General features: G+C 42.0%; 1 protein-coding gene across 4 annotated transcripts in view; it reads left to right on the plus strand.

The window, feature by feature from the left end:
• CXADR (CXADR cell adhesion molecule) overlaps positions 1–26,755 on the plus strand; it is a gene marked incomplete at its 3' end in the record, with an annotated part of 53,494 nt that overhangs the window by 14,731 nt on the left and 12,008 nt on the right. For all 4 annotated transcript variants that reach the window (XM_082655149.1, XM_082655150.1, XM_082655152.1 and 1 more), the window contains exons 2-3: positions 16,715–16,881; positions 22,501–22,705. In XM_082655149.1, the coding sequence (XP_082511275.1) occupies positions 16,715–16,881; positions 22,501–22,705 (372 nt within the window). The remainder of the gene's footprint in view (positions 1–16,714; positions 16,882–22,500; positions 22,706–26,755) is intronic.

Here is a 26,755-nt window from a genome sequence, read left to right on the forward strand (position 1 = left end):
CTGCATTGGCAGGCGGACTCCCAACCACTTCACCACCAGGGAAGCCCCCTGTAAATGATTTTTAATCTCATAGTGTGGTAGTCGGAAAAGATGCTTGATATTTGTTTTCTTAAATTTACCAAGGCTTGATTTGTGACCCAAGATGTGATCTATCCTCGAGAATGTTCTGTGTGCACTTCAGAAGAAAGTGTAGTCTGCTCTTTTCGGATGGAATGTCCTATAAATGTCAATTAAATCTAGCTGGTCTATTGTGTCATTTAAAGCATGTGTTTCCTTATTAATTTTCTCTCGATGATCTGTCCATTGGTGTAAGTGAGGTGTTAAAGTCCCCCACTGTTACTGTGTTACTGTCAATTTCCTCTTTTATAGCTGTTAGCAGTTGCCTTATGTATTGAGGTCCTCCTATGCTGGGTGCATATGTATGTATAATTGTTACATCTTCTTGGATTGATCCCTTGATCATTATTTAGTGTCCTTCTTTGTCTCTTGTAATAGTCTTTATTTTAAAGTCTATATTGTCTGATATGAGAACTGCTACTTCAGCTTTCTTTTGATTTCCATTTGCATGGAATATCTTTTTCCATCCCCTCCCTTTCAGTCTGTATGTGTCCCTAGGTCTGAAGTGGGTCTCTTGTAGACAGCATATATATGGGTCTTGTTTTTGTATCCATTCAGCGAGCCTGTGTCTTTTGGTTGGAGCATTTAATCTATTCACATTTAAGGTAATTATCTATATGTATGTTCCTATTACCATTTTCTTAATTGTTTTGGGTTTGTTATTGTAGGTCTTTTCCTTCTTGTGTTTCCCGCCTATAAAAATTCCTTTAGCATTTGTTGTAGAGCTGGTTTTGTGGTCCTCAATTCTCGTTTTTGCTTGTCTGTAAAGCTTTTGATTTTCTCCTTGAATCTGAATGAGATCCTTGCCCGGGAGAGTAGCCTTGATTGTACGTTCTTCCCTTTCATCACGTTAAATATATCATGCCACTCCCTTCTGCTGTAGAGTTTCTTCTGAGAAATCAGCTGTTAACCTTATGGGAGTCCCCTTTTATGTTATTTGTCATTTTTCCCTTGTTGCTTTTAATAATTTTTCTTTGTCAGTAATTTTTGTCAGTTTGATTACTGTGTGTCCTGGCGTGTTTCTCCTTGTGTTTATGCTGCCTGGGACTCTGCGCTTCCTGGACTTTGGTGGCTATTTCCTTTCACATGTTAGGGAAGTTTTCCACTATAATCTCTTCAACTATTTTCTCGGGTCCTTTCTCTCTCTCTTCTCCTTCTGGGACCCCTATAATGCAAATGTTGTTGCGTTTAATTTTGTCCCAGAGGTCTCTTATGCTGTCTTCATTTCATTCTTTTTTTCTTTATTCTGTTCCACGGCAGTGATTTCCACTGTTCTGTCTTCCAAGTCTCTTATCCGTTGTTCTGTCTCAGTTATTCTGCTATTGATTCCTTCTAGTGTATTTTTCATTTCAGTTATTGTATTGTTCATCTCTGTTTGTTTGTTCTTTAATTCTTCTAGGTCTTTGTTAATCATTTCTTGCATCTTCTCGATCTTTGCCTCCATTCTTTTTCCGAGGTCCTGGATCATCTTCACTATCATTATTCTGAAGTCTTTTTTCTGGAAGGTTGCCTATCTCCATTTCCTTTAGTTGTTTTTCTGGGGTTTTATCTTATTCCTTCATTTGGTACATAGCCCTCTGCCTTTTCATCTTGTCTATCTTTCTGTGATTGTGATTTCGTTCCACAGCCTGCAGGATTGTAGTTCTTTTTGCTTCTGCTGTCTGCCCTGTGGTTGAGACTTAATTTTAATCAGAAATGAAATCTGAATGCTTTCCTGCGCCGAGTATTTCTGTGTGTTTGTGAGGGGCAGGGGGGAATGGGTGGGTCACAATCCAATTCAACAGATACTTACAGAAAATCTATCTGTACGCTCACATTCTTAACTCCCCCGTTTGGTTTTACATTATAATTTACACTTTCCCTGGTCCTGATTAAGTTATATGTTAAATTTCTCGTACAAAAATCTCAATCCCTGTGGAAGAAGTTTGGGGGGTAAATATATAATCCGTACAAGTGGGTGAGACATTGTAATAGGTGCTTCAGGAGGTATGAGGAAGATGCCATTCCAGTACTATTGACACACTTCAATCTGGAGGAGGGAGACTGACACTTATTCTCGAGTAAAATGAAACAAATAAATAAGTAAATAAATAAGGCAGAGCAGGGTACTGATTTGAGCAGATGTGTTATGTGATGTAAAACCATATGTTTTTCTCATTATTCTCTTGGGGACCCACTGGCTTCTGCAGATCATTTCCCCCCTTCACCTTGTGTACCAACCCTTCAGCCCACTGTTTATGCCAAACTTCTGGTTGCTTCCTCACACTGACCATGAAATGCCCTGCCTCATACTCACCCCCCCCCCCCCATCATAGCATTATCTTGGTATTTTAGGATTTTCGTCCTACGGTTTGCTTTTCAAACATCTCTACACCACAGTTCCTTGATCCCTCAAACACAGTGATTTTCTGTGCATTTCACTTAGGCAGTCAGTCCTCTCCTTACACTTAGTTCTTCCTTTGAAATCTTAAACTCTATTGTCACTATTTCCCAGCTTTGTCAAATTATCCTCACACCTTGCTGTCATTGAGATCTCCAGGCCCTTACCCACTTCCACCCTGCTTCTAGTCTTCCAGTTACTTTAAAACCAGAATTTCTTAACTAATCCTGCATCCCATAGATTTCAGCTCGCATTCCTGGTGTGGATCAATGCTACAGGCCAGTTTCTTTGCTTCTGCTCATGGACTGGGGTGCACATCTGGAGAAAAAGTGCACATGCATAGCTGCATACATTAGGGAGACTGTTGGCTAGACTTTTTGGCTAGCCATTTGGCTAGACTTTTTTTTTCAATTACATTTATAAAACATCAGAACGTTATATATATATTACACACACACACACACACACACACATATTTATTTATTTACTTTATGGATGCACAGCGCAGCTTCCAGGGTCTTAGTTCCCTGACCAGGGATTGAACCCAGATCCCGGAGTGGGAGTGCCGAGTCCTAACCACTAGACCACCAGGGAATTCCCAGAACATCATATTTTTAACAAAAAAAATAACTTTTCTGCCTTTAACTCCTTCAGTTCTTTTTAAATTCATTTTAAAATAGATCTTCTGGGCTTCCCTGGTGGCGCAGTGGTTGAGAGTCCACCTGCCGATGCAGGGGACGCGGGTTCCTGCCCTGGTCCGGGAGGATCCCTCGTGCCGCGGAGCAGCTGGGCCCGTGAGCCTTGGCCGCTGAGCCTGCGCGTCCGGAGCCTGTGCTCCGCAGCGAGAGAGGCCACAACAGTGAGAGGCCCGCGTACTGACAGAAGAAAAAAATAATAAAATAAAATAGACCTTCTATTTGAAGTATGACATTCATACATAGAATAGCATTCAGTTTAAAACATTATTTACCAGTTCACAGCTTAGAACATTATTACAAAGCAGACCCATCTATACAGTTATCACTCAGATCAAGGTATATTACATAACCTGCAACTCAGAAGTCCCCTCATGCCCCCTGCAGTCACTTCCTTCACTGTCTTCTGATTTCTCACAGCATGGATTATTGTTGGCACTTTATATAAATGTTATACAGTATAAGTTTTTCTCCCTAAGCTTCCTATCATGCTTGTACAATTATTCCCATTGTGTAGCTCTAGTTTATTCATTTGCTTTGCTATATGTTATTGCATTGTGTGACTGTATCACAGTTGATTTACCCATTCTACTGTTGAATGACATTTTTTCCCTCCAGTTTTCTGCTGTTGTGAAAAATGTGGCTGTGACATCCTCAGACATTTGTTTTAGTGCACACGTACATACAGTTCTCTAACTATGACTGGCTTTCTGGGGTCTTATAGATTATACATCTGTGTAGTTTTAGTTGATGCTGCCAAACATTTTCAAAAGTTAATTGTAGGACTTCCCTGGTGGCGCAGTGGTTAAGAATATGATTGCCAGTGCAGGGGACACGGGTTCGAGCCCTGGTCTGGGAAGATCCCACATGCCACGGAGCAACTAAGCCTGTGCGCCGCGACTACTGCGCCCACACGCCTAGAGTGCGTCCTCTGCAATAAGAGAAGCCGCCGCAACGAGAAGCCCACACACCGCAACGAAGAGTAGCCCCCACTTGCCACAACTAGAGAAAGCCTGGACGCAGCAATGACGACCCAACGCAGCCAAAAAAATAAAGAAAATAAACAAACAAAAAAAACAAAACAAAAAAAAACAAAACAAACAAAAAGGAAATAAACACACACACACACACACAGAGAGAGTTAATTGTACCAGTTGACACTCCCATCAATAGAGATGAGAGTTGCTGCACATGCTCAACATAGCCTTTTCTCATTTTGTCTGCTCTGGTGGGTGTGTAGTGCCACATCATTGTAGTTTTCTTTTTCAAACATTTTTATTATGGAAAATTTCGAATAAATATAAAACTAGAAAAAAAGGGATGATAAACCATATATCTTTGCTCAGCTTCATCAGCTATCAGCTCATCTCTGTTGGACTCGTCGTGCCACTCGTGGTCCTTCGATTCTTCTCCCCTTCCTCTTCACATCGTTCAGACTTCAACCAGTCTCCAAAAACCCCCTACCCACATTTTTTTCTGCCTCTTTTATTCTTAGTAAATACTCTGTGCCTCCTTTGTTACAGAGGAAATGTCCTTCCCTCGAATCTTATTTAAAGTTGTCTTATCCCCTGTTTTCTAGGTCTTGTTGTCTCCTGGGATCTTGACCTTTCACTCTCTGAGTGTTCTGTTCTATGTATTTTAACCTCCCATTCTATTTGCTCTTTCCTCTTGAGTTATAAACATGCTCTACATTTCTCATTTCGAAACAGCCTTTCCTTGACCACACGGCACACTTCTATCTCCTACTCTTGGGAGCCGTGTTCCTCAAAAGAGCAGTCATTTCCTGTCTCTGCTCACATATTTCCACCTCTGTAGTTAGAAATATCCCATTGCACCCTCCCCTGACCCCGAGCCTTCAATAAATCAGATTTGGCCTAGGTCACCAATGAGGTTCTGATTGCCAAACCTAGTAGATACATGTCAGTGTCCTTTATTTATATAACAGATTTTGAGTTCTTCCTATATGAAAGGCTCTGCTTAGTGTGAGGGATAAAAGATTAAACGACACCTTCCCAACGCTACACGAATTTATTTCCTAGTAGGAATGACAGGCTTGGAAGATGACAGTCAGTTTTCATACTGGATACTGTCTATTTTATTTATTTATTTTGGGGTGAAGTAGAAAAGAATAGTTTTATTGCTTTGCCAGGCAAAGGGGACCACAGCGGACTAATGCCCTCAAAACTATGTATCCCCACCTGGAGGAGGTAATGAGGAGCTTTATAGTAACGGTTCAAAGAGGAGGGCATGGTCAGCTCATGGACATTCTTCTGATTGGTTGGTAGTGAGGTAATTGGGAGTCAGCATCATCGACCGGGTTCCAACTGGTCTGCTTGTATGCAGCACACAGTTAACAACTTCTACCTGGTAGGGGTTTCAGTATCTGGTCTCAGGACTTAATGAACCTCAGGTTCTTGATGTCTCATCGCAGAAAGAATTCAGTGAGAGACAAAGTGACAGGTAAGAAGTGGATTTATTTAGAGAGAAGCACACTCTACGGACAGAGTGTGGGCCATCTCAGAAGGCCAGAGGGTCCTGGATACTGCTTATTGAAAGGATGATACCAAGTTGTGCTGGAACTGTTCTAAGAGCTTTACATGCATTGTTTTATTTAATCCCTATAAAGAAGTAAGCATTGTTACTACTAATTCCCATTTTACAGAAAAAAAGTTAAGACTTTATTTATTTTTAAAATTAATTATTTATTTTTGGCGGCATTGGCTCTTCGTTGCTTCATGTGGGCTTTCTCTAGTTGTGGTGAGCAGTGGCTACTCTTCTTTGCAGTGCGCGGGCTTCTCATTGCCGTGGCTTCTCATTGTGGAGCATGGGGGTCGCAGGCTCTAAGAGCGCAGGCTCAGTAGTTGTGGCACACGGGCTTAGTTGCTCCGTGGCATGTGGGATCTTCCCAGACCAGGGCTCAAACCCGTGTCTCCCGCATTGGCAGGCGGATTCTCAGCCACTGATTCACCAGGGAAGCCCCAACGTTAATACTTTAAAAGGCTAGAAACTTGCCCTGGCTAAGCATTTGGTAAGCTCCGTTTGAATTTGAATGCAGATCCGACTTCAGAGCCGATGCTATTTGTGGGCAGAACTGCTTGCATAAGTCAGTCTGCTCATATGTCAGAAATGTCTGCACTTGCTGTGAGGTGAACTCAGAGAACTGTCGCTACTGCCTTTGAGTTGTGCAAGGAGGGGAGGGGATGGATGTTGAGGGAAGACTTCTTGTTGGTTGCTTGATTGATGGTCATATGTAGGACATATTTAGATCTGAAACAGATAATTTACTAACACCGTTTATTTATGTTTGAGCCCTAGAGAAACAACATGTCCAAAGTGATAGAGCTTTTTTGTGACAAACTTGACAACAGATCCTGGTCTGGTATTTATTTCTCTGTTTAAAAAAAGGGTCCACCCAAACTCCTGAACCCTGTGCTATCTAAAATGCTGTCTTCTTGGAAATCTAGTATAGGAGAGGAATAGTGTAAATCCTGAACCCTCCTTCCACCAAGGTGATTGCAATGGGGTCTAATAACTTACTCACTGTATTACTTTGTAGTGACTTTTAAAAGGAAATGTCTTATGTCTGGGGTTGTTGACTGGTGGACTTCTTGCAGGACGAGTGTGGCTTGGGAGCCAATCTGCCTAGATTTGTATCTTGCTCCCATAGTAGCTTAGATACCTCTCACTGTCTCTGTTTCTTCATTGTAAAATCGGGATGATATTAGTACCTCTCTCAGTCGTTATGAGGCTTGAAAGAGTTAATATGTGTAAAATATTTTGAAACGTGCCTGGCACATAATAGGTACTCAGTCACTGTTAGTTACTATTTATGGTTAAGATGATGGTTTCCTCATTTCCATCTCAGTTTATTTCCTGGGCACTTGCTTTTTGATTTCTCATTGCGGGTGGGGACCTGAGAATTTTAAAAAACAGCATAGAAAAAAACAGCATTAAGTAAGTATACTTAATGTCATACTGATTGTCATTTCTCATTAATGTCATTTCTCATTGTTATTATCTGACTGTAAGTATTATTTTCTTAGCTCTAAGTACATATTAACATCCTGTATTGAGTAACACATGGGAATTAAACAAAAACTCCTAGACAGCAAAGAGTGTAATTTCTATCTACCTTGTGGTGTTTTCTTCTCTTCCCCAGCAATATTTAAAGGCCAGTTGGGGTAGTTAACTAGTGTTAACATACTTAAAGTGTTTTTCTTTTTCTTTTCTAGAAAGAAACACTATTTAGGTGAATTTTTTTTTTTTTTTTTTTTTTTTTTTTTTTTTTTTTTGCGGTACGCAGGCCTCTCACTGTTGTGGCCTCTCCCGCTGCGGAGCACAGGCTCCGGACGCGCAGGCTCAGCGGCCATGGCTCATGGGCCCAGCTGCTCCGCGGCATGTGGGATCTTCCCGGACCGGGGCACGAACCCGTGTCCCCTGAATAGGCAGGCGGACTCTCAACCACCGTGCCACCAGGGAAGCCCTATTTAGGTGAATTTTAAACATTGCTAATCCCAAAACAACTCCCTGGTGAGAAGGAAATTGGCACATTGGCCTTAGGGTCAAGGAAATGGCCTAAATAGCTTGGCAGTTGCATTTTTGCAACATTTAAAACAGGGTTTAAAGTATCCCAGTGACTTACTTGCTAACCCAGACATCTGATGTGTAGTATTTGTTATCAAACACACAACAAAATTATACTTGTCATGATCAATCCCTTAAACATACCACTTCCTGATTTTCCCAGTTTATTTTTTAACATTGTTCTCATGAATTATTATTGAATGTTACTGTATTTTTTTTTTTTTTTTTTTTTTTTTTTTGCTGTACGCGGGCCTCTCACTGTTGCGGCCTCTCCCACTGCGGAGCACAGGCTCCGGACACGCAGGCTCAGCGGCCGTGGCTCACGGGCGCAGCCGCTCCGCGGCATGCGGGATCCCCCCAGACCGGGGCACGAACCCGTGTCCCCAGCATTGACAGGCGGACCCTCAACCACTGCGCCACCAGGGAAGCCCTGAATGTTACTGTATTTTTATGTAAGTTTCCTGAATTCTGTATTCTGAATTAAGCAGCACAATTGAACATCTTCTCTATTTAAAATAGTAACCTCTATGACATACTTTGACATTTCTCACAAAAGGCAATATCAAATACGTTCTTTGTAACAATTGACATGAAGGTCATCATAACATACCCCTTTTCAAGAAACCAAAGAAATATGCAAGACTTCTGGAATGTGAAGTTAAATTATTCTTATTACTAGTTTTTCTTTTTTGTTAATATCTTTGGAATGACTCCAGATTTTCTTTCTTTCTTTTTTTTTTTTTTAATTTTTGGCTGTGTTGGGGTTACTCTTCATTGCGGTTCATGAGCTTCTCAATGCGGTGGCTTCTTTGTTGCGGAGCACGGGCTCTAGACACGCGGGCTTCAGTAGCTGCGGTGTGTGGGCTCAGTAGATGTGGTGCACAGGCTTAGCTGCTCTGCGGCGTGTGGAATCTTCCCGGATCAGGGTTCGAACCCATGTCCCCTGAATTGGCAGGCAGATTCTTAACCACTGCGCCACCAGGGAAGTCCAACTCCACATATTCTGAGAAACCACACATTGTTGTGTAACATTTTTCTCATTTTGCTTCATGCTGTTCTAGAGATAGATAGACAAGCAACTTTTCTTCATTCCTAGTTGTGATTTTAGAATATTCATGAATAAAAGTTTTTCTTAATGTCATATTTCTTTCATGTTAATATAACTATACTTAGGGACTTCCCTGGTGGTCCAGTGGCTAAGACTCCACGCTCCCAATGCGTGGGACCTGGGTTCGGATCCATGGTCAGGGAACTAGATCCCATGTGCTGCAACTAAGAGTTTGCATGCTGCAACTAAGACCTGGTGCAGCCAAATAAATAAATAAATAGATAAATAAATAGGTAAATATTTTAAAAAATGAGTGACTGATCAGGTAGGCTGCTTTAAAATATATATATATAACTAAACATAAAGTTGCATACACATTAATTTCTTACCACATTTGCTAACATTTCTTGTAATGTGAATATTAAAGTAATAAGCAACTGTCTTTGCTCCTGTTAGCATACGACCAGGCTTGTTCAGCTCCCTCTGAGCTCCGTGTATCTCCAGTGACTTCACTGTTCCTTTCCTTTACTCCCCTGGATGCGCAGTCTTCCCGTGGCTCTCCTTCCCATACTTTTCCCCGAAAGGTTTCATGGTCCTCTCTCCCATCACCACTCCTCTTTCAAATAGCTCCTTCACCTTCCCTCTGCTCTGAGCTCCCGCCCTCCACTGGAACTGAGCAGTTTCGTCCAAGGCAGGTCTGGGGTCTTGTTGAATTAAGGCTTGGAACATGCCCTCCAGAGATGAAACCCTGGCCCCCTGTTAAGCAAGTGAAAGTATGTGCTTAAGGGTAGGGACATGTAAACAACTACCTTCAGTAGAGGTGCGGGTTGTGTAATTGAGATTAGGAAGCAATTAACACTGCCTGTGTGGATCTGGGAAAACTTCGGAGGAGGTCACAGGTGAGAGGTACTTTGAATGGCTACCGGTGCTTTCAGTGGGAGAAACTGGGCCTTTCAGACGAGGGAAACGTGCACAAACACAGGTGCTCCGCAAGTGTGCGCTTAACTCATCTTTCTCCCCTTGGTGCTTCCTCTGATTTCTTTGCTTTCCTTCTGTGATTGGCTCCAGACCAGGATACTTTCATTGTTGTGGTTCCATCTTTAATCGAGAAAAGTCTTAACATATTTTCACCTACTTTTAGCCACATTACATTTTGTTAATTTTTCCCCACTATTTTGAAATGAAACATCTTTCATTTCTGGTAGACCCTCAGTTTCCCTTCTCTTACACAAAGGTACTACTTGTGCCTGTGAGTTTTCCTTTTCCTTTTTTTTTTTTTTTATTTTTAAGCTGAGCACCAGAAATTTTGCTAGGCAATCAATGATAATCAAGAAGATTTGGCTTCTAAATCAAATGCGAAATATTCACTGAGGGTATAGGGTAGGAAGGACACACAGTGAAGAAGCAACCTCAGTAAAACAGGGTAAGTACTTGTGATGGAGGCCTTATCAGCTGGCTGAGGAGTCCATTGGATTCAGTCCGTATTTGGGCACAAAGAAAGAATGCTTTCTGGGGAAGTGCCTGAGCCGAGACCAAAGTAATAGAAGTGAGTCCAAAAGGTGGGCTGGAGCAAGGAAGGCAGTGTTATAAAGTGTGTGGGTGCTCAGTGCTGCGGCCCGCCTGTGGGAGAGATGGTAGTGGCCTGGACATAGAGAAAAATGGTTGCATTTGGGATATTTTAATTTGACACCAATTCTGCTGTCTGTGGGGGGGGGGTCCCCCCACATCCACCAAGGAATACTTTGACACCAGCTGGGTGTTCTGACATCATCCACGCGGAGGTAGCGTCAGACCCACAGGTTCATAAGGGCTCGGTCCTGCGAGCTTGCCACCCCCCCTCATGCGCACACACACCTCAGACGCCAGTTGCGCGTTCAGGTTGTCAGCTATGCTTCTGACCAGCCCGCTATAGATCTGGGGTTCCCACCACCCTCTCCTTAGCTCAGTTTACTAGAGCGGCTCACAGAACTCAGAGAAATTTTTACTTACTAGATCATCAGTTTATTATAAAAAGGATATACAGCCAAATGGAAGATGCCTAGGGCAGGATATGGGGAGAGGCTTGGCGCTTCCCTGCTCTCTGAGCACCTCCATGTGTTTAACAACCCAGTTTATCCTAATACTGTCCTCTTGGGTTTTTATAGTCTTCATTACAGAGGCATGATGGATCAAATCATTGGCTCTGGTGAATGAACTTAATCTCCAGCCCCTCCCCCTCCCAGGGTTGGGGGTGGGACTGGTAGTTCTAATCCTCTCATCACATGCTCACCTCCCCTGGCAACCAGCCCGTCCTTACGTTCCTTAGGCATTCTCTAAAAGTCCCGTTATCATAACAAAAGACACCTTGATCGCGCCTAGGAGCTCTGTGCCAGGCACTGGGACACAGACCAAATATATATGTATTACAAATCAGAACATCAAAGTTACGTTAAGGAGGTACCAGTTCTTATCGAATTAGGGCTCTGCCCTTCGACCGAATGTAACATAATCACCTCCGTAAAGGCCCTGTCTCCAACACAGTCACATGGGGGATTCGTTAAGCCTTTCCTAAGAACTATGACGGGACACGATTCAGTCGCTAGCACACTCCCCCCAGAGTATTATTATACTTGTATATTTATTATTAAACGTGTATGTTAAAGGTTATATTCTTTTTGAAAGATCTAATTTGATTAGATAACTACCTTTGCTGTCAGGTAAATGGAATTAAACCTGGTGGTGGCAGTGTTTAGTCGAACTTCCATTAATATAAGTGGGACTCGATTTTACTACCTGAAAGCCATATTTTAGTCAGGTCCTTTGGCTGGAGCGGGCTCGTTCTGGCCTAGTGTGTTTGCTCTAGTTCTTTGTCTCAGGTAGGAGAGCTTGGATTTCTTACCCTAATTCTGCAGCCTGTTATTAGGCGTCTAGGTTGTTTTCGGATGCTGCCTTTCGTTGGACATTGGGGTTGTTTTCAGATACATGCTTGCACGTATTAGGTCTTGTGAGTTCAGCCTCAATTCCTCAAAGTGGGTTTGCGCGTTTGTATTTCACAGGCCTCCTGTAGGTGTTGGTCCAGTAAGTTGGACTCGCCCTCCATGGGTGCTGCAATATTTCCAACACTTTTGCCTAGCTTGGCTCTTTCTGTTTCCATTGTCTTATACAAAGGTACTTGGGCCTGTGAGTTTGCTTTCCTGTGCTGTCCCCAGTGTATTGTGACCTGCTTACCTTGGGCATCCAGAATTTCTTGAATGCCATTTGATTCTGTTGTAATGAAGCATTTCATTGATTGCTTAGATCTCTAGACAGCTTATGTAGGAGCCCCTGTCTCCACCCAGGTGAAAACACCTCACCCGTCACTGCTTGAAAGATTCCTGTGCATATGCCATCTTTGGTCAGACTCCACATTTAGTGTCTTGCTTGTATAGATAAATATGTGGAAAACATGTTTCAGATCCTTCCTTTTGTCTCATTTCCTCAGTGATAGAATAGCAGAAAACCTTCCTTCGTTCAGCAAGTTTTGTTGAAAGCTAAATGGTGATTTTTTTTAACCTAAGATTTTTAATATAGTTAAATTTATGTGTTTTTCTTCATAGCTTTTGTGTTCTCTGTTTTGTGTTCTCTAGTTTTCTTTAAGACTTTCCTCAGTCAAAACATTATCGAAAATTCTCACACATTTACTTCATTTTTTTGTTAATCAACTGTAAAGTTTCATGAGCACGTTCCAACTTCTTATGATTTTAAGATTGACAGAAGGAAAAGATAGCTGAAGACCATCCAGGTTAACATGTACCTTAAACTTGAAAAGAAATGAAAGAAATAAGGCAGGTTTTCAGTTGCAAACGTTGCCTGCCTTCTAGAGGAGTACTGCCTGCCATGCTCTCCAGTTCTGCTCCTTTCTGATGGTGGAAACAAGATCGAAGGCCTTGGCAGAAGATGACAACATCAAAGATGAAAAATACTCTGATGAATTCATGTCATTTTGATGCTCAGATAGAAGTCAGACTGGGCAGAAGAGAGGTTCCACAGACTCAAGTGATTTGGAATTTGGAGATTAGAAAAAGCAAGCAGAAAACTGGGAGATGTTATTTCAGTCACTGCCAAAAAGGGACATGATTCAGTCTGTTTATTTACATAATCCAGTGCTGAGCACTTATTAACAGGACCCTCCAAGTACTTTTAGTTGATCGTGTGCTGCGTATTTCATCACATTCTGAATATGTTTGAATAAAATTATAAGAAGATTTGTTATTTGACTTAGTTTTGAGACCATGTTTGAACTTACAAGTAGTTTGCAAGTTAAATTATCACTCAATTTGCTGCATAAATAGAATTGGGCGGTGTTAAGAATATCCAGAGACACTGCCTGAGACCAAGTGTCTGCCTTTTGTCTTCTACAATTTGTGACTGACGCATACGTCAGTGCTTGAAAAACTATGCCCTCGTGCAGAGAGGCCCCTTCAGTGTTGCTAGGAAACCCAATAACTGTTTTCTACCATCTTGAGATTTTAATTCATTTCTAGTGCAACACAATGAAGAGCAGTTGAATGTTTTAAACGTTTTTTTGGAAAAAGAAATGCTGAAAGCCACTTAAGAGTCTGTTTAAAATTTCTTTTAGCAGTATACATATTAAGGAAATCTCATTATAAAGCTCACCTTTCTTAAAATCTCAGTTGTGAAAAATAACTAACAGTTTGATATCTATCCAGATCATTCTTATACACATGTAACTGTTTTCTAAGATACTCTTTAAAAGAAAAGTAATTTTTATGTATCAAAGAAGAAAGAATGGATGATACTATCATGAAAACGAAGTTACATTTCATTCTAATGACTGTAGTATAAGTACTGAGAGCATGAATTGGGAGAATTTAAACTTTTACTCATTTAGATATCTAATTGATGCCTCTAAACTTTTCATTTGATGTTTTATAAAATAAAAGCTCTAGAAGCACAGAGTAACCAGGAAGTTTTAATTGTTTTTTTTATAGCAAATTTTCATTCTTACTTATATATTTTTGCCTCCATATGTTTGGGCTGTGTCTTGATTTGTTTGAAATGGAATTCTCATCCTGGACTGTACTTAGATCGTTCCTATCTTACATCATACATATGGTATTCATACCCAGACAAATGCAGACAATTGTAGGAGCTATAGACAGGAGATCTTCAAGTAGCAGGACCTTCTGGCAGATTAATGCTATTTTTCAGCATTTCTGAAACTCATCAAACTTATCCAGTCACCAGTTATTTTCTACTAATGTGCAAGGAATGCAACAGAGGATAAAGGTATCCACAATTTCTGCTGACCCTGATGGAGCTAATGGTGAATCAGGGCATGCATTTAAAAAATTCACTTAAAATTACAAGGTAGTACGGGAAGATAAGCTCATTGATATCTAGAAGATGGGACAAAAACCATGGAGCCTGAGTTTATAAAAGGAAAAAAAAAAGAAAGAAGATAGTATTCGCTGAGTGCCAAATGGGTGATAATGGAGAGCAGAAAGTAAAGTACTGTGAGCATTACTAGGAAGCCAGAGGAAAAATCATTGTAGGCTGGAGAGGTAGCGGAGTGCCTGAGTGAATGAGATGGGAATGGAATTGAGTTTATTAGAAATGATAGAAAGTATTTATTCAGAGGATTGAATATTAATCAGGAGAAATAGTTGCGATTATACAGACACCTAGCAAATCATACCATCTAAAATAGAAATGTGCACATGAAATGGAGAATGGAGTAGTATGGACTTCTGGGGGGATGGTAAGTGGTCCATTTGGGCTGAATCAGTGGTTTTGGATGGCATATCAATCTTTGCTGTTTAACAAACCAACCCAAACTTTAGAGGCTTTAAAAGAACAATCGTGTATTAGTTCATGATCCTGTCTAGGGTCACTCCTGGAGCTGCAGGCAGCTGGTGTGGACTGGGCTGGTGTTTTAGGGTGGCTGCAGGTTGGGTACTTACAGCTGTTGGTCTGACACCTCAGTTCTCTCTATGTGGAGCAGCAACGCCTCTTGAAGCCTAGCCTTGGGACTGGCTCAGCAGTACTCAGGCTACTTTCTATTGGCCAAAACAAGACCACCTCTGATTTAGGGGAGGGCCTGCAGAGAGTCTGTGTCCAAATTTAATTTGCTGTTTGATGAGTGCACTTAAATGTGCTAAAAGCCTAGGATGGTGCCTGAATATAAATGGTCTTGAATGTAACCTGACTTTTCTTTCCTTCTCAATCTATTGGCTACAACCTTACTAACATTTCATTACAACTGATAGTCCGTGTGTATTAAGCCTCTTCTACGAGCTAATGGAAAGCTTCATGTGATGGATAATAATATAATTCTTCATTTTGGTTTGTTCTGTTAGAATGCGTCATTTGAAAACCGGCAACAAAATCATCATTATGGAGAATTAGGACTTGGATTTACTTTTAATTTTGCTCCGTGTTTATTTTTATGGTGTGAGCAGGGGTATGGGAAGTGGGGGAGAGAGGAAAGCCCCATGTATCATAATCTTTGTGCTTGGGGCCTCTTCCAGGTCGTCATCCAGCCCGGAAAGTCAGGCCCACGTTGTAGAGCTGCTGAACGGAAACCAGTGTATTCATTTGAAACTTCAGATCTGCATACGTTACACATTTGACTTTACCTATAAGAAAATGTTAGGTTATCACAAGAAAAACATACAGTGACAGACTAGTGTGGTTCAAACTTTTATAGTATAAATAGTAAAAAAAAAAAAAAAAAAGTTTTGTGTGATAGTTCATTTACAGACTAAATTTGCATTTTATATTAAGTTGTTGGTTGCTCAAACTGTAATCTTTATTGCAAGACATAAGTAGTGAACAGATCTATGTGTGAATTAAACCTGGTATTTTTTCCCTTATTGGTAAGAAATAGCATCATTTTGCTCGTAGTTAATTTCCATCTATTTTGCATGTAAAAGATACTGATTTTGTTACAGTAAGTCATTAGCCACAAGGAGGAGACTTTTTTTTCAATTCTTATGGGGTTACAGTGGGTTTTAGCCATCTCTCACAAACTCAGTTGGAAGAAACTATGTTGGAATTTTTGTTTGGGGCTCAGGACATCTATTTTTGCTTTTATAGAGTTTTCAAATATTGCCATCCAGCATTAGTGTGATCTAAGTGGAAGTTTCATAGAATACAAATTTGAGAATAGGTTATGGAATTTTATGATGTCTTTTAAAAAATGATATAATAAATATGTCTGACTTTTTCAGAAGGGAAATAAGAAGGGACGAACAGTAAGAAATGTCTTAAAGATAATATTGAGGTCAATTATTTGGTGCATTTAAAAGTATATAAATTGACAGTTTTCTTCTCTTTTTGAATTGTCATCAAAATTTATTACTTAGAAATATTTTTAAGCATTCGATAAAAGTTACAGAATCAAATTTAATAAAAATTTGGAATTACAGAAGCCTTGGCAGGAAACGTGTCAAAATTCATCAGCATGTGCCCCAGTGATGGGAGTTCCAAGTGTGTCCCTGGCACCGTGGAAGCGTGAATTAATATGGCCTTGAATTAGTATGACGTAATTGCCCTTTCAGAGACTCTAGCCAGGTTCAGTTTTAAACATCTGCTTGGATAATAGAAATCCTTTACTAGGTTCTTATGATTCATATGAGAATGCTGGTATTCCATATAATGTTGGGAACTTCCCAGTGTTCTGAAAGGAAATTGCATTGAATAAGATGGATATTAATATTTGTCATTCTATTTCTACAGAAGCACAGACTTAAAAACTGGGGACCACTGAGTTGGAATTTCATTACTGTGGTCCCAAATAAAATCCTGTTTCTCCCACATCCTGTGCTCCCTCTGAAGAACTGAGGTGTGCTGAGTGTGCTGCCAGCCTGAGAGCAGATGCTCAGTCGATATACATGTTTCATATTCTAGATTTCGCCAGAAGTTTGAGTATCACTACTCCTGAACAGATGATTGAAAAGGCCAAAGGGGAAACTGCCTATTTGCCATGCAAATTTACCCTCAGTCCAGAAGACCAGGGACCTCTGGACATCGAGTGGCTGCTATCACCAGCTGATAATCAGAAGGTGGATCAAGTGGTATGTGTTGCTTACTCGGCAGATGCCGGGGAACTGGTCTTCGGTGTCTGTCACTGTGCTGATAACGTGTGGGGGGACCTGGGGAGCTATGAAGAAAGTCATAGCTTATGGTGTAGGTGAGGAAGGCACATGCTGTGGAAATTGAGGACACTTATGTAATGGAGTGAAGTGGATAATAAGTGACCTCCGATTTCAAGAGGAAGAAAAGGTCACCAGACTTCTTAGAGAAGGCTGCAAGGAAGGAGAGGAACTTGGGAACGTCCTGAAAATCTGGACTTGGAAGTATATGTGAGCCAGGGAGCAGGGGAGGCGTATATGGAGCGGGTATGACAGTGCAGCAGGAATGTGCATAACGTGTTAGGAGATGCCTGGTAAACTAGGCTTTGTGAAAGGTTAGGTAGAATTGAATTTTTACATTTCACAGAAGGATTCCATTACCAGTGTAAGGGTCAAGTCTAACAGTGTAATGAACGTACACTGTATTATTATTACAGACTGTATTATTACAGTCTGCTTTCCATATTTTTGCAAGTTAAATATCCTATACATTGAATTCCTTAAAAATCAAAACAGCAGTTGGCCCTTCATATCTGTGGGTTCCCCATCTGTGGATTCAACCATTCATGGATTGAAAATATTCGGGAAAAAAAAAATCCAGAAACTTCCAGAAAGCAAAACTTGAATTTCCCACATGCCAGCAACAATTTACATAGCATTTACATTGTATTAGGTATTGTTGGTAATCTAGAGATGAGTTAAAGTATATGGGAGGGTGCATATACTTTAAATCATCTCGTAAGTACGCGATCTTGTATGAGGGGCCTGAGCATCTGCGGATTTTGGCATGTGAGGAGGGGAGGGGGAAGGAGGTCCTGGACCACCCCCATCCCCACCCCCACCGGGGGTACAGAGGAATGTCTGTATTATTATTTTTTTATTTTAAATTTTTTTATAATTAAGATCTAGTTTCTTTTTTTAATTTATTCATTTTAATTTATTTTTGGCTGCATTGGGTCTTTGTTGCTGCACGCGGGCTTTCTCTAGTTGCAGCGAGCGGGGGCTACTCTTCGTTGTGGCGTGCGGGCTTCTCATTGCGGTGGCTTCTCTTGTTGTGGAGCACGGGCTCCAGGCACGCGGGCTTCAGTAGTGGTGGTTCGCGGGCTCTAGAGCTCAGGCTTAGCAGTTGTGGTGCGCGGGCTTAGTTGCTCCGCGGCATGTGGGATCTTCCCGGACCAGGGCTCGAACCCGTGTCCCCTGCATTGGCAGGCGGATTCTTAACCACTGTGCCACCAGGGAAGCCCCGGGATGACTGTATTATTATAGAATTTTTTCTAATTACAAATTAATAAGAGTCTAATGTAGAAAACTTGAAAAACCAAAAGTAGCACAAAGGAGAAAAATTGCCCAATAACCTTGTTATTAAACCAGGTTCCCTTGCCTGACTTGCAGCAAGACAAATGCTGAAAGACAAGAGCTGAGATGCCAAAGTTTGCAGCTGAGAAAGAGTTACTCACAAGGCAGCCAAGTGAGGAGACAGAACAAATCTCAGATCTGCCTCCCTGAAGGCAAGGGGCTTGACATATTTATGAGATAAAGAAGCAGGGTGGTCTTAGGCATGGGGAAAGGTGTTTGGAGTTAGGAAAAGGTGAGGTCATCAGTGTTCTGTGCAGATATAGCTTAGTTACATGCTTTTTCTTGAGATTCATGTTCAGAAATGGGGACACTTAGCATGATTGAAGGTGGAGTTTTCAGCCCTCTGACGTCAAAAGGCCATTCAATGGACACCTGCCCAGACTCAGTTTTAGGGTCGGTGGTCCCAACCAACCTTAGCCGGCTTGAACTGGACAGAAGCCAACTCCCAGTTCCTGGAAAACAACTTAAGCCCCCCCATCACTGTGTGACCCATACATCAGCATTGTCTATAAAGGTGGTTAAGGAGTTAAAAAATAATTAAGGCGAGCTGGGTCAGAGAAGGTAGGGTACAAGTGGAGGGGTTTTGAACAAGCCATGCTTTTATGTGCTGTTCTCTAAGACAAGCTCAAGAATTCCTGTTAGTCACCAGTTTCTGTTAACCCTTTGGGGCACGATTTCAACCTCATCTCCAAATACACATATCACGCTTTGCCTTTTTTTTTTTTTTTTGGTACGTGGGCCTCTCACTGTTGTGGCCTTTCCCATTGCAGAGCACAGGCTCCGGACGCGCAGGCTCAGCGGCCATGGCTCACGGGCCCAGCCGCTCCATGGCATGTGGGATCCTCCCGGACCGGGGCACGAACCAGTGTCCCCTGCATTGGCAGGCGGACTCTCAACCACTGCGCCACCAGGGAAGCCCACGCTTTGCCTTTTAATGGTACCAGAATATTCCACTAATTTAGAGTGCCTCATATTAGCTTTGCCTGATATGTTTAATTTAAAAAAAATCAGTGTTAATAAATTATATTAAACCAGGGAGAGAAAAAGAAGTTCGAGTATTTGGAGGAATATTATATATAATATATTTGGAAGGGAAATTTTTACTTATGGTCCATATTAAAGAAGGGGTTATCCAGCCGTTTAATGGCTGAATCAGTGCAGTTAGGTAATTAACTATTTTTGGCAAATACAAGCAGTCTGTCCATGATGTATTTGTGAAGAAAAAAATAAGGTGCTTTCCCAAGTTGTAAATGTCTAGGGCCACCCCCTCCAAGGATATATCTCTGCCCTGATTCTGGTACTAGAACTTCCTTCTCTCCCCCTAAGCAAAATAAGTTGAGCCTGACTCATCCTGTATACTCAGCCCAGATACCCTGTCCCCTTTCATCTTGCTCTTCATCCCCTCTCTCTCTTTTTTTTTTTTTTTTTGCGGTATGCGGGCCTCTCACTGTTGTGGCCTCTCCCATTGCGGAGCACAGGCTCCGGATGCGCAGGCTCAGCGGCCGTGGCTCACGGGCCCAGCCGCTCCGCGGCATGTGGGATCTTCCCGGACCTGGGCACAAACCTGTGTCCCCTGCATTGGCAGGCAGACTCTCAACCACTGCGCCACCAGGGGAGCCCCATCCCCTCTCCGCTTTCCATGGCAGTGCCAGCACCCTGAGTGCAAGCTTCTACCTGAGGTCCTACACACCCCAGACTCCCTCGCCAGTGCAGTGGCCATCCCCCTTTAGAGTCCAGGACTCTGGTTCCGTGGTTAAGATGCATGAATGAAGAGCACAGGTCATAAATGCTTCTGGCTTAAGACTCACGGGTGAAGCCCTGTGACCAGGTACGTCTCGAGACCAAGAAGTCCAGCGTGCCCTATAGCCTTGCATTTCTATTCATGTAAGGAGACAAGGACTTCTGTGCTGAGTGGGAGGCCCAACCTTGCTGCCTGCAGGACTTGTGAGACACGTGTGAAACTAGGAACTGGGTTGAAGTGTCCATTTCTGGGCAATTCTGGCAAATTTGGCAAAGCCTAGCCTCTAATCTAAAACACAGTAAAGGAAGACCAAAAGAAAGAAGGGCCTAGGGAGAGATTGATGCAGAAGAGGATGCTTACATAGAATTTCAGCTACATTATAATGCTCGCCAAATCCTTATTTTAATATTTTTAAGCTAGCAGGCAGTGCGGTGGGGGACTGGGCTGGAGGAATTTCCATCATTCCCTGTGTGATCTCTTTAGTCAGCAAACAGTTACCATGTACTGTGCACTTACTGTGTGCTGGGCAGCATTTTATATACTTTAATTATATATACTTATTTTTAAGCCTTAAAACAGCATCCCGGAATGAGGATCATTTCCTGTGAGGAGGAGGGAAGTGAGGCCCAGGGATTTGAAGGAACATGCCCAGGGTCACGGCGCTGGCAACAGACACAGCTGGGGGTCTGAACCCCAGTCTCTCTGACCCTGCCCTGCCCTGCCCGCCACCCCCCAGCCCGCATTTGATTATCCTCTGCACTAACGTGTACTGCCTCCTCTGTTTCCTCATGTGTAAAATAGGACCAAGTACACCTGCCTCGGGGTTGTGGTAAGAATTCTCTGAAATACAATATGCATTAGCATTTCGTAAGCCTGTAAGTCATAAAGAAATGTTTATAAAGTCAGTCAGTATACAGTGGCAGGCCAAATGGATCTGGTTTGCATCTCAGCTGTGTGACTTTGGGAGAGAAGGTCTGTGACTGCCCCTGCTTTCCTCAGGTTAAAAGTTAAATGTGGATAGTGTCTCCATCGCTGCTGGGTTGTAAAGAGGAATCAAAATTGCCTGGTAAAGGTTACTTCCCGGTTTCTTAACTACTGTTTATAAGACTGTTTTCATGGGAAAACATTGAGTTAGTTTACAAAAATGACTGACAGTTGGAGACACATTTTATTTGTCAGGCCCTCCTTGAAAGACTACTGAAGCGTGTGTGTAGCAAAATGAGGGACTGAACTTTGTGGCTCAGGAGAGTCCACAGTTTAATATAGAGGAAGAGACACTGTCTCATTCGAGGAGTTCTCAGTGTTGCTGTTCTCAATTGGGTGTGGGGAGAAGATGGAACAAACAAAGTGATGGCTTGTTTTACAGAGTAAGTCAGCTGTGGACCCTTAGACTGCTTAGCAAACCGGTATTGAGTGTGTCTGCAGTGCAGACACTTTATACAAGCAAAAGATCTTTAGTGAATTGGGGGTGGGGTCATCATGGTAGGGGAGGTGATAATAGAAGAACCCAAGTCTGTGTCCTGGAGAAATTCCTACAGATGGCACTGATTCTGATCTTATTGTTCATAATAAACATCTCAGATAAAAAATTATTTGCAGGATGTAGACTGTAGTTGTCTTTTCTGATTATTATTTGACTTTGGTACCACTGCTCTTTGGCTCTTGGGTCTCAGATGGCCAGAATGAAGGATTTTATTAGCGAATGAAAAATTATAAAGTGTGTTCCATTAATTTTAGTGATAGTTAGAGATGACTATTATCAGTTATCTTCCAAGTCAAGTTTAGCAGAACTTATTTTCCCTCTAAATCTAGCCTTTAGTTATTTCCATCAAAGCCTATAACAGTGGTTCAGAAAACTTAGTGGAATTAGGAAAGGTCTTTGCTCTTAGTCACAGATTAATTGGAAGGTCCTGTTAACCTGGCTGGGCACACACATCTTAACAGGTTTATTTTATTATTTTATCTATTAGAGTCTGGAACCTTCGAGTGCCTCCAACTTAGTATATTAAGACAAAAAATGTCTTTTTTTGTTTTTAAGTTCCACGGGTAAATTATCATAAGCCCCTTTTGGGCAGTAGTGGTGGTTTGTACCTGATTTTATACAGTTGATTGGCATACTGCATCCTCTGAGGCAGCTGAAAATAGAGTGTATCAGAATTCACAAATCCATGCTCTCGTGGAGTCTCACCGAATGGCTCTGATAGAGGGCTACATTACTTAATCATGTGGTGGGCTTGGTTTCCCCATTTACAATGACAGTGTGTGACCATACTTAGGGATCGTATTGTGGTTTCTTTCTGTTTTCTTAACCTGTGATTTGAATACTTGTAGATTCCTCATGATACCGTGTTCTTATTCTTTTTTTGGATCCTACAGTACCATGGTGTATCCAGAGCTCCTTTAATGAGACAGAGAGTTTGCTTGCTTGTTTGTTTTTTCCTTGTCTTATCTTGGCTTTCTTTTAGATTATTTTATATTCTGGAGACAAAATTTATGACGACTACTATCAAGATCTCAAGGGACGAGTACATTTTACAAGTACTGATCTCAAATCTGGTGATGCGTCAATAAATGTAACAAATTTACAGTTGTCAGATATTGGCACATACCAGTGCAAAGTGAAAAAAGCTCCCGGTGTTGGAAATAAGAAGATTCAGCTGACAGTTCTTGGTAAGTTATTTGTAATAATGTTACTTAGTAACAGGGTGAGTGGTCACAGTACTATAGTAGCAGCATTTATGTGAGACAAAGCTTAGGTTTTTAGAGTAATAATTTTAAATACTTGACATAATTCTAATGTCCTCTAATAGCATAAAACATAAAGCTACCTTTTTGTTTTTCCTTTGGGTAGGAAAAATAAGCGACCAACTTCTTTGTGAGGTTCATGAAAGCATTTGAAAGTAAACGAAGGAGTTATGTGATATGGGAGAAGAACCCTAAAGCAGGAGTTAGGGGATCCAGGCTTTTCCCATTGTTCTCAGGTTTGCCCTGAGAATTAAATAGAACCTCTTCATTTCCTGGGCCTCAGCCTATATTTTCGAAACATAAAAATAATTATCATTAAATCTCTTTGCAGTCTTATTCAGCTCACAATTGTGACGTGTGCCTTAAGCTTTTTCGAACTGCATTTCCCAAAGAATAAATGAGGTTTCTATGATGAATAATTGGAGTATTTAGAACAGAGGAGATGGAACATGGTAGCTGGAATATTGAATTGGTGTAAGGCCTTTAGACCTTAGATAGTCCTTTAACCTCCATGAGCATCACTGTTTTTCATCCTTAAAGTGAGGAGATTAGACAGGTGGCCACTAAGATGCAGCTCTCCAGGATAGTTTAGAAGGAGATATGTATAAACTGCTTTATAAACAGTCAAGGCCCACAGAGTTTGTTATCCTCCTCTAGATTCTGTGGTCATGCACAAGCACTCTTTACCGCTGCAAACTGAGAAACTCTGAAAGGTACCATTCATAAATATACTTCTAAAATCTTATCGTGGTAGGCTTTACCCAAAAGTACAATGGCTGCCATGTAGAAAATCTCAACTGTCTATCACTATTCAGTGACAGTAAATTCCCCTGCGACCTAAGGTGCCAGGTTTGGGGGACACTTGGGCACCCACTTTATGTAGGAAATGCTGGTTGCTGGAATCACCTGCCATACTCCTGGAAATAACTAATCTGGACAATTCCCCCGCCGGCCCCCCGCCCCCACCTCAACTTCTACCTTTCGTTCCTTTTGTTTTAGAAACTGAGCAGAGAGCTTAAGTCTGTTGGGTTCCAGACTCATCCTGAGTAGCATACTTTTCTAAAGAATGAATATCAGAGCAGGTAGAGATTAGGAATAAGAATGCGGATTTCTTTGCACCCCAATGGCAACTCCAGGGGTTGTCTTGGTTGGTAAGGCAGTCTTCTGGCGACATCACTGAAGGGGGCACACAAGGGGGTCCTGGTAAAGGGCACTCCATGCTAAATGGAGCTCATTCAGAATATGTCTGTGATATGAAAGCAAGTGAACCTGAACAAGGAACCAGAAAAAGGAATATGGTAACATTGGAAATTCTAGCCTTTTGTGTCTACATTCAGCGAACATGGAGTTGCCTTTCTTTTTTATAAATATGAAAGCAGGTAAAGTTTAATAATTTGTCTGAACGCTTAGCCCAGGCATACCTGGAATTATAACCCTGAGTATATCTTCTTTAAGCACTGCTCTCCAGGAAGCATTGAGTTAGGATATATATGAAAATTTAACTAGTTCATGCTGTACCAAGCAGACTATACATATTTATCAGAATTATTTATTGTGAAATCCCTGTCTGAGGGGGACAGGTACACTGGGAGGAATGTGATTGGCACATGTTCCCGGAAGAGGTGTGGACGGGCACTGTGTGTGTGAGTGTGTGTGTGTGAGTGTGTGTGAGAGGGAAAGAGAGAGATCCCTTAGGAACAGGCTCTGGCCGGGCACGCTGAGGCAGCAGCCATGGCTGTTGGGCAGGAGGGATGGCCTTTTACATTAAACCTCACACCCCTCACATCTTTTTTTTTTTTTGCGGTACGCGGGCCTCTCACTGTTGTGGCCTCTCCCGTTGCGGAGCACAGGCTCCGGACGCGCAGGCTCAGCGGCCATGGCTCACGGGCCCAGCCGCTCCGCGGCACGTGGGATCCTCCCGGACCCGGGCACGAACCCGTGTCCCCTGCATCGGCAGGCGGACTCTCAACCATTGTGCCACCAGGGAAGCCCCCCCCTCACATCTTATTCCTCAGCCTAGATCTGTGGGAAGCATTGAGACAGTAACTCCTTTTGTTAGCTCCGTGGGGCATCACCGTGGCCAAGCAAACCCTGAAGTCAAATCAGGGAGGGAGAGAGGGATTAAAATGTGGGGTAGGGGAGAATGGGGGCGGTGGTTGCTGAAGGGAAGTGGGGATGACTAATCCTCTGACCTGGCGAGGCTGTCTCAGAGCCAGAGGAGAATTTCTTTATCTCTTCCATGTTTCCAGGTGAGTCATGACCACTGTGACAGAAAACATTAGAAGTTTCTCTTGAAAGTGAGAGCTGGACAGAAGCCTAATTTGCTCACTTTTTTCTGAAAATTCTGCTTAGACAATCTGGAGGAAAGATTAAATAAAGTCCCCTCTAGGGACCAGACTGAATGGCAGTCCAGTGGAGCTCTTGCTTGGTTCACTGTCAGAGGCTCTGCCTGATACTTTGATTCGTTTGTGGGAAACCTGAAGATGCCACCATGGTGTTCACGGAGTAATGAAAGCTCGTTCGGTGAGCCGTGGGTGCTGTGTGGACCGTTAGCTGCCTCGGTGTGAGGGGTGGTATGTTGCTATCCCTCGCTCCATTGCTGAGGCCCACCCTGCTCTTTCAGATACACCAGACGTATATGTGGATGCAACTCAGGAAAGAAACTGGACGGGGTGATGATAACAAAGGGAATTGACAGAGGGTTAATATGGTGACCACACATTACCAGCACCTTCCCTGAGAACTCTGAAAAAGCCTATTATTGAGACCTTTCGGTATAAATAGACTGGGTTGTTTTGCAGAGGAGAGCACGCACAGGTTAACTTTCCTTCGTGTGTGTATATGGTGCGCTCAGACTGCACCCACATCACAAGAACACGTGGCAACAGCATGTGTGGGAACTCAATCAACACTGGGATTTTTTTTTCAACTTTTTATTCTGAAATAATTTTAGTTTTATAGAAAAGTTGCAAAAATACCAGAAAGTTCCTGAGAGTATACCCATAACCTAATTTTTCCTAATGTTAACATTTTATAAAAGCATAGTACAACTACCAAAAGCAAGAGATTAATGTTGGGACAATAATATTAACTAAACTACAGGCCTAATTTGAATTCCACAGCTTCCTGTTAATGCGTTTTTGTGCTGGGGTCAAATCTAAGATCCCTGCTGCATTGACATCTGTAGTCTCCAGTTAATGTCAGGGGGCACATGATGTCCTGTCTATTGTTAACCATGATCACTTGGTTTCAGTTTTATCTGATAGGTTTCTCTGCTATAAAATTACTACTTTAAAAAAAAATTACTACTTTTCCCTCTGGGATTAAAAAATAATCGCATGTTGGTGGGAATGTAAATTGATACAACCACTATGGAGAACAGTATGGAGGTTCCTTAGAAAACTAAAAATAGAACCACCATACGACCCAGCAATCCCACTACTGGGCATATATATACCCTGAGAAAACCATAATTCAAAAAGAGTCATGTACCACAGGGTTCATTGCAGCACTATTTACAATAGCCAGGACATGGAAGCAACCTAAGTGTCCATCAACAGATGAATGGATAAAGAAAATGTGGCACATATATACAGTGGAATATTACTTGGCCATAAAAAGAAACGAAATTGAGTTATTTGTATGAGGTGGATGGACCTAGGGACTGTCATACAGAGTGAAGTAACTCAGAAAGAGAAAAACATACCGTATGCTAACACATATATATAGAATCTAAAAAAAAAGAGAAATGGTTCTGATGAACCTAGGGATAGGACAGGAATAAAGACGCATAGAGAATGGACTTGAGGACACGGGGAGGGGGAAGGGTGAGCTGGGACGAAGTGAGAGAGTAACATGGACATATATACACTACCGAATGTAAAATAGATAGCTAGTGGGAAGCAGCTGCATAGCACAGGGAGATCAGCTCGGTGCTTTGTGACCACCTAGAGCGGTGAGATAGGGAGGGTGGGA

Source organism: Grampus griseus, assembly GCF_964374135.1.
Source record: "Grampus griseus genome assembly, chromosome: 5".
NCBI lineage: Eukaryota > Metazoa > Chordata > Mammalia > Artiodactyla > Delphinidae > Grampus > Grampus griseus.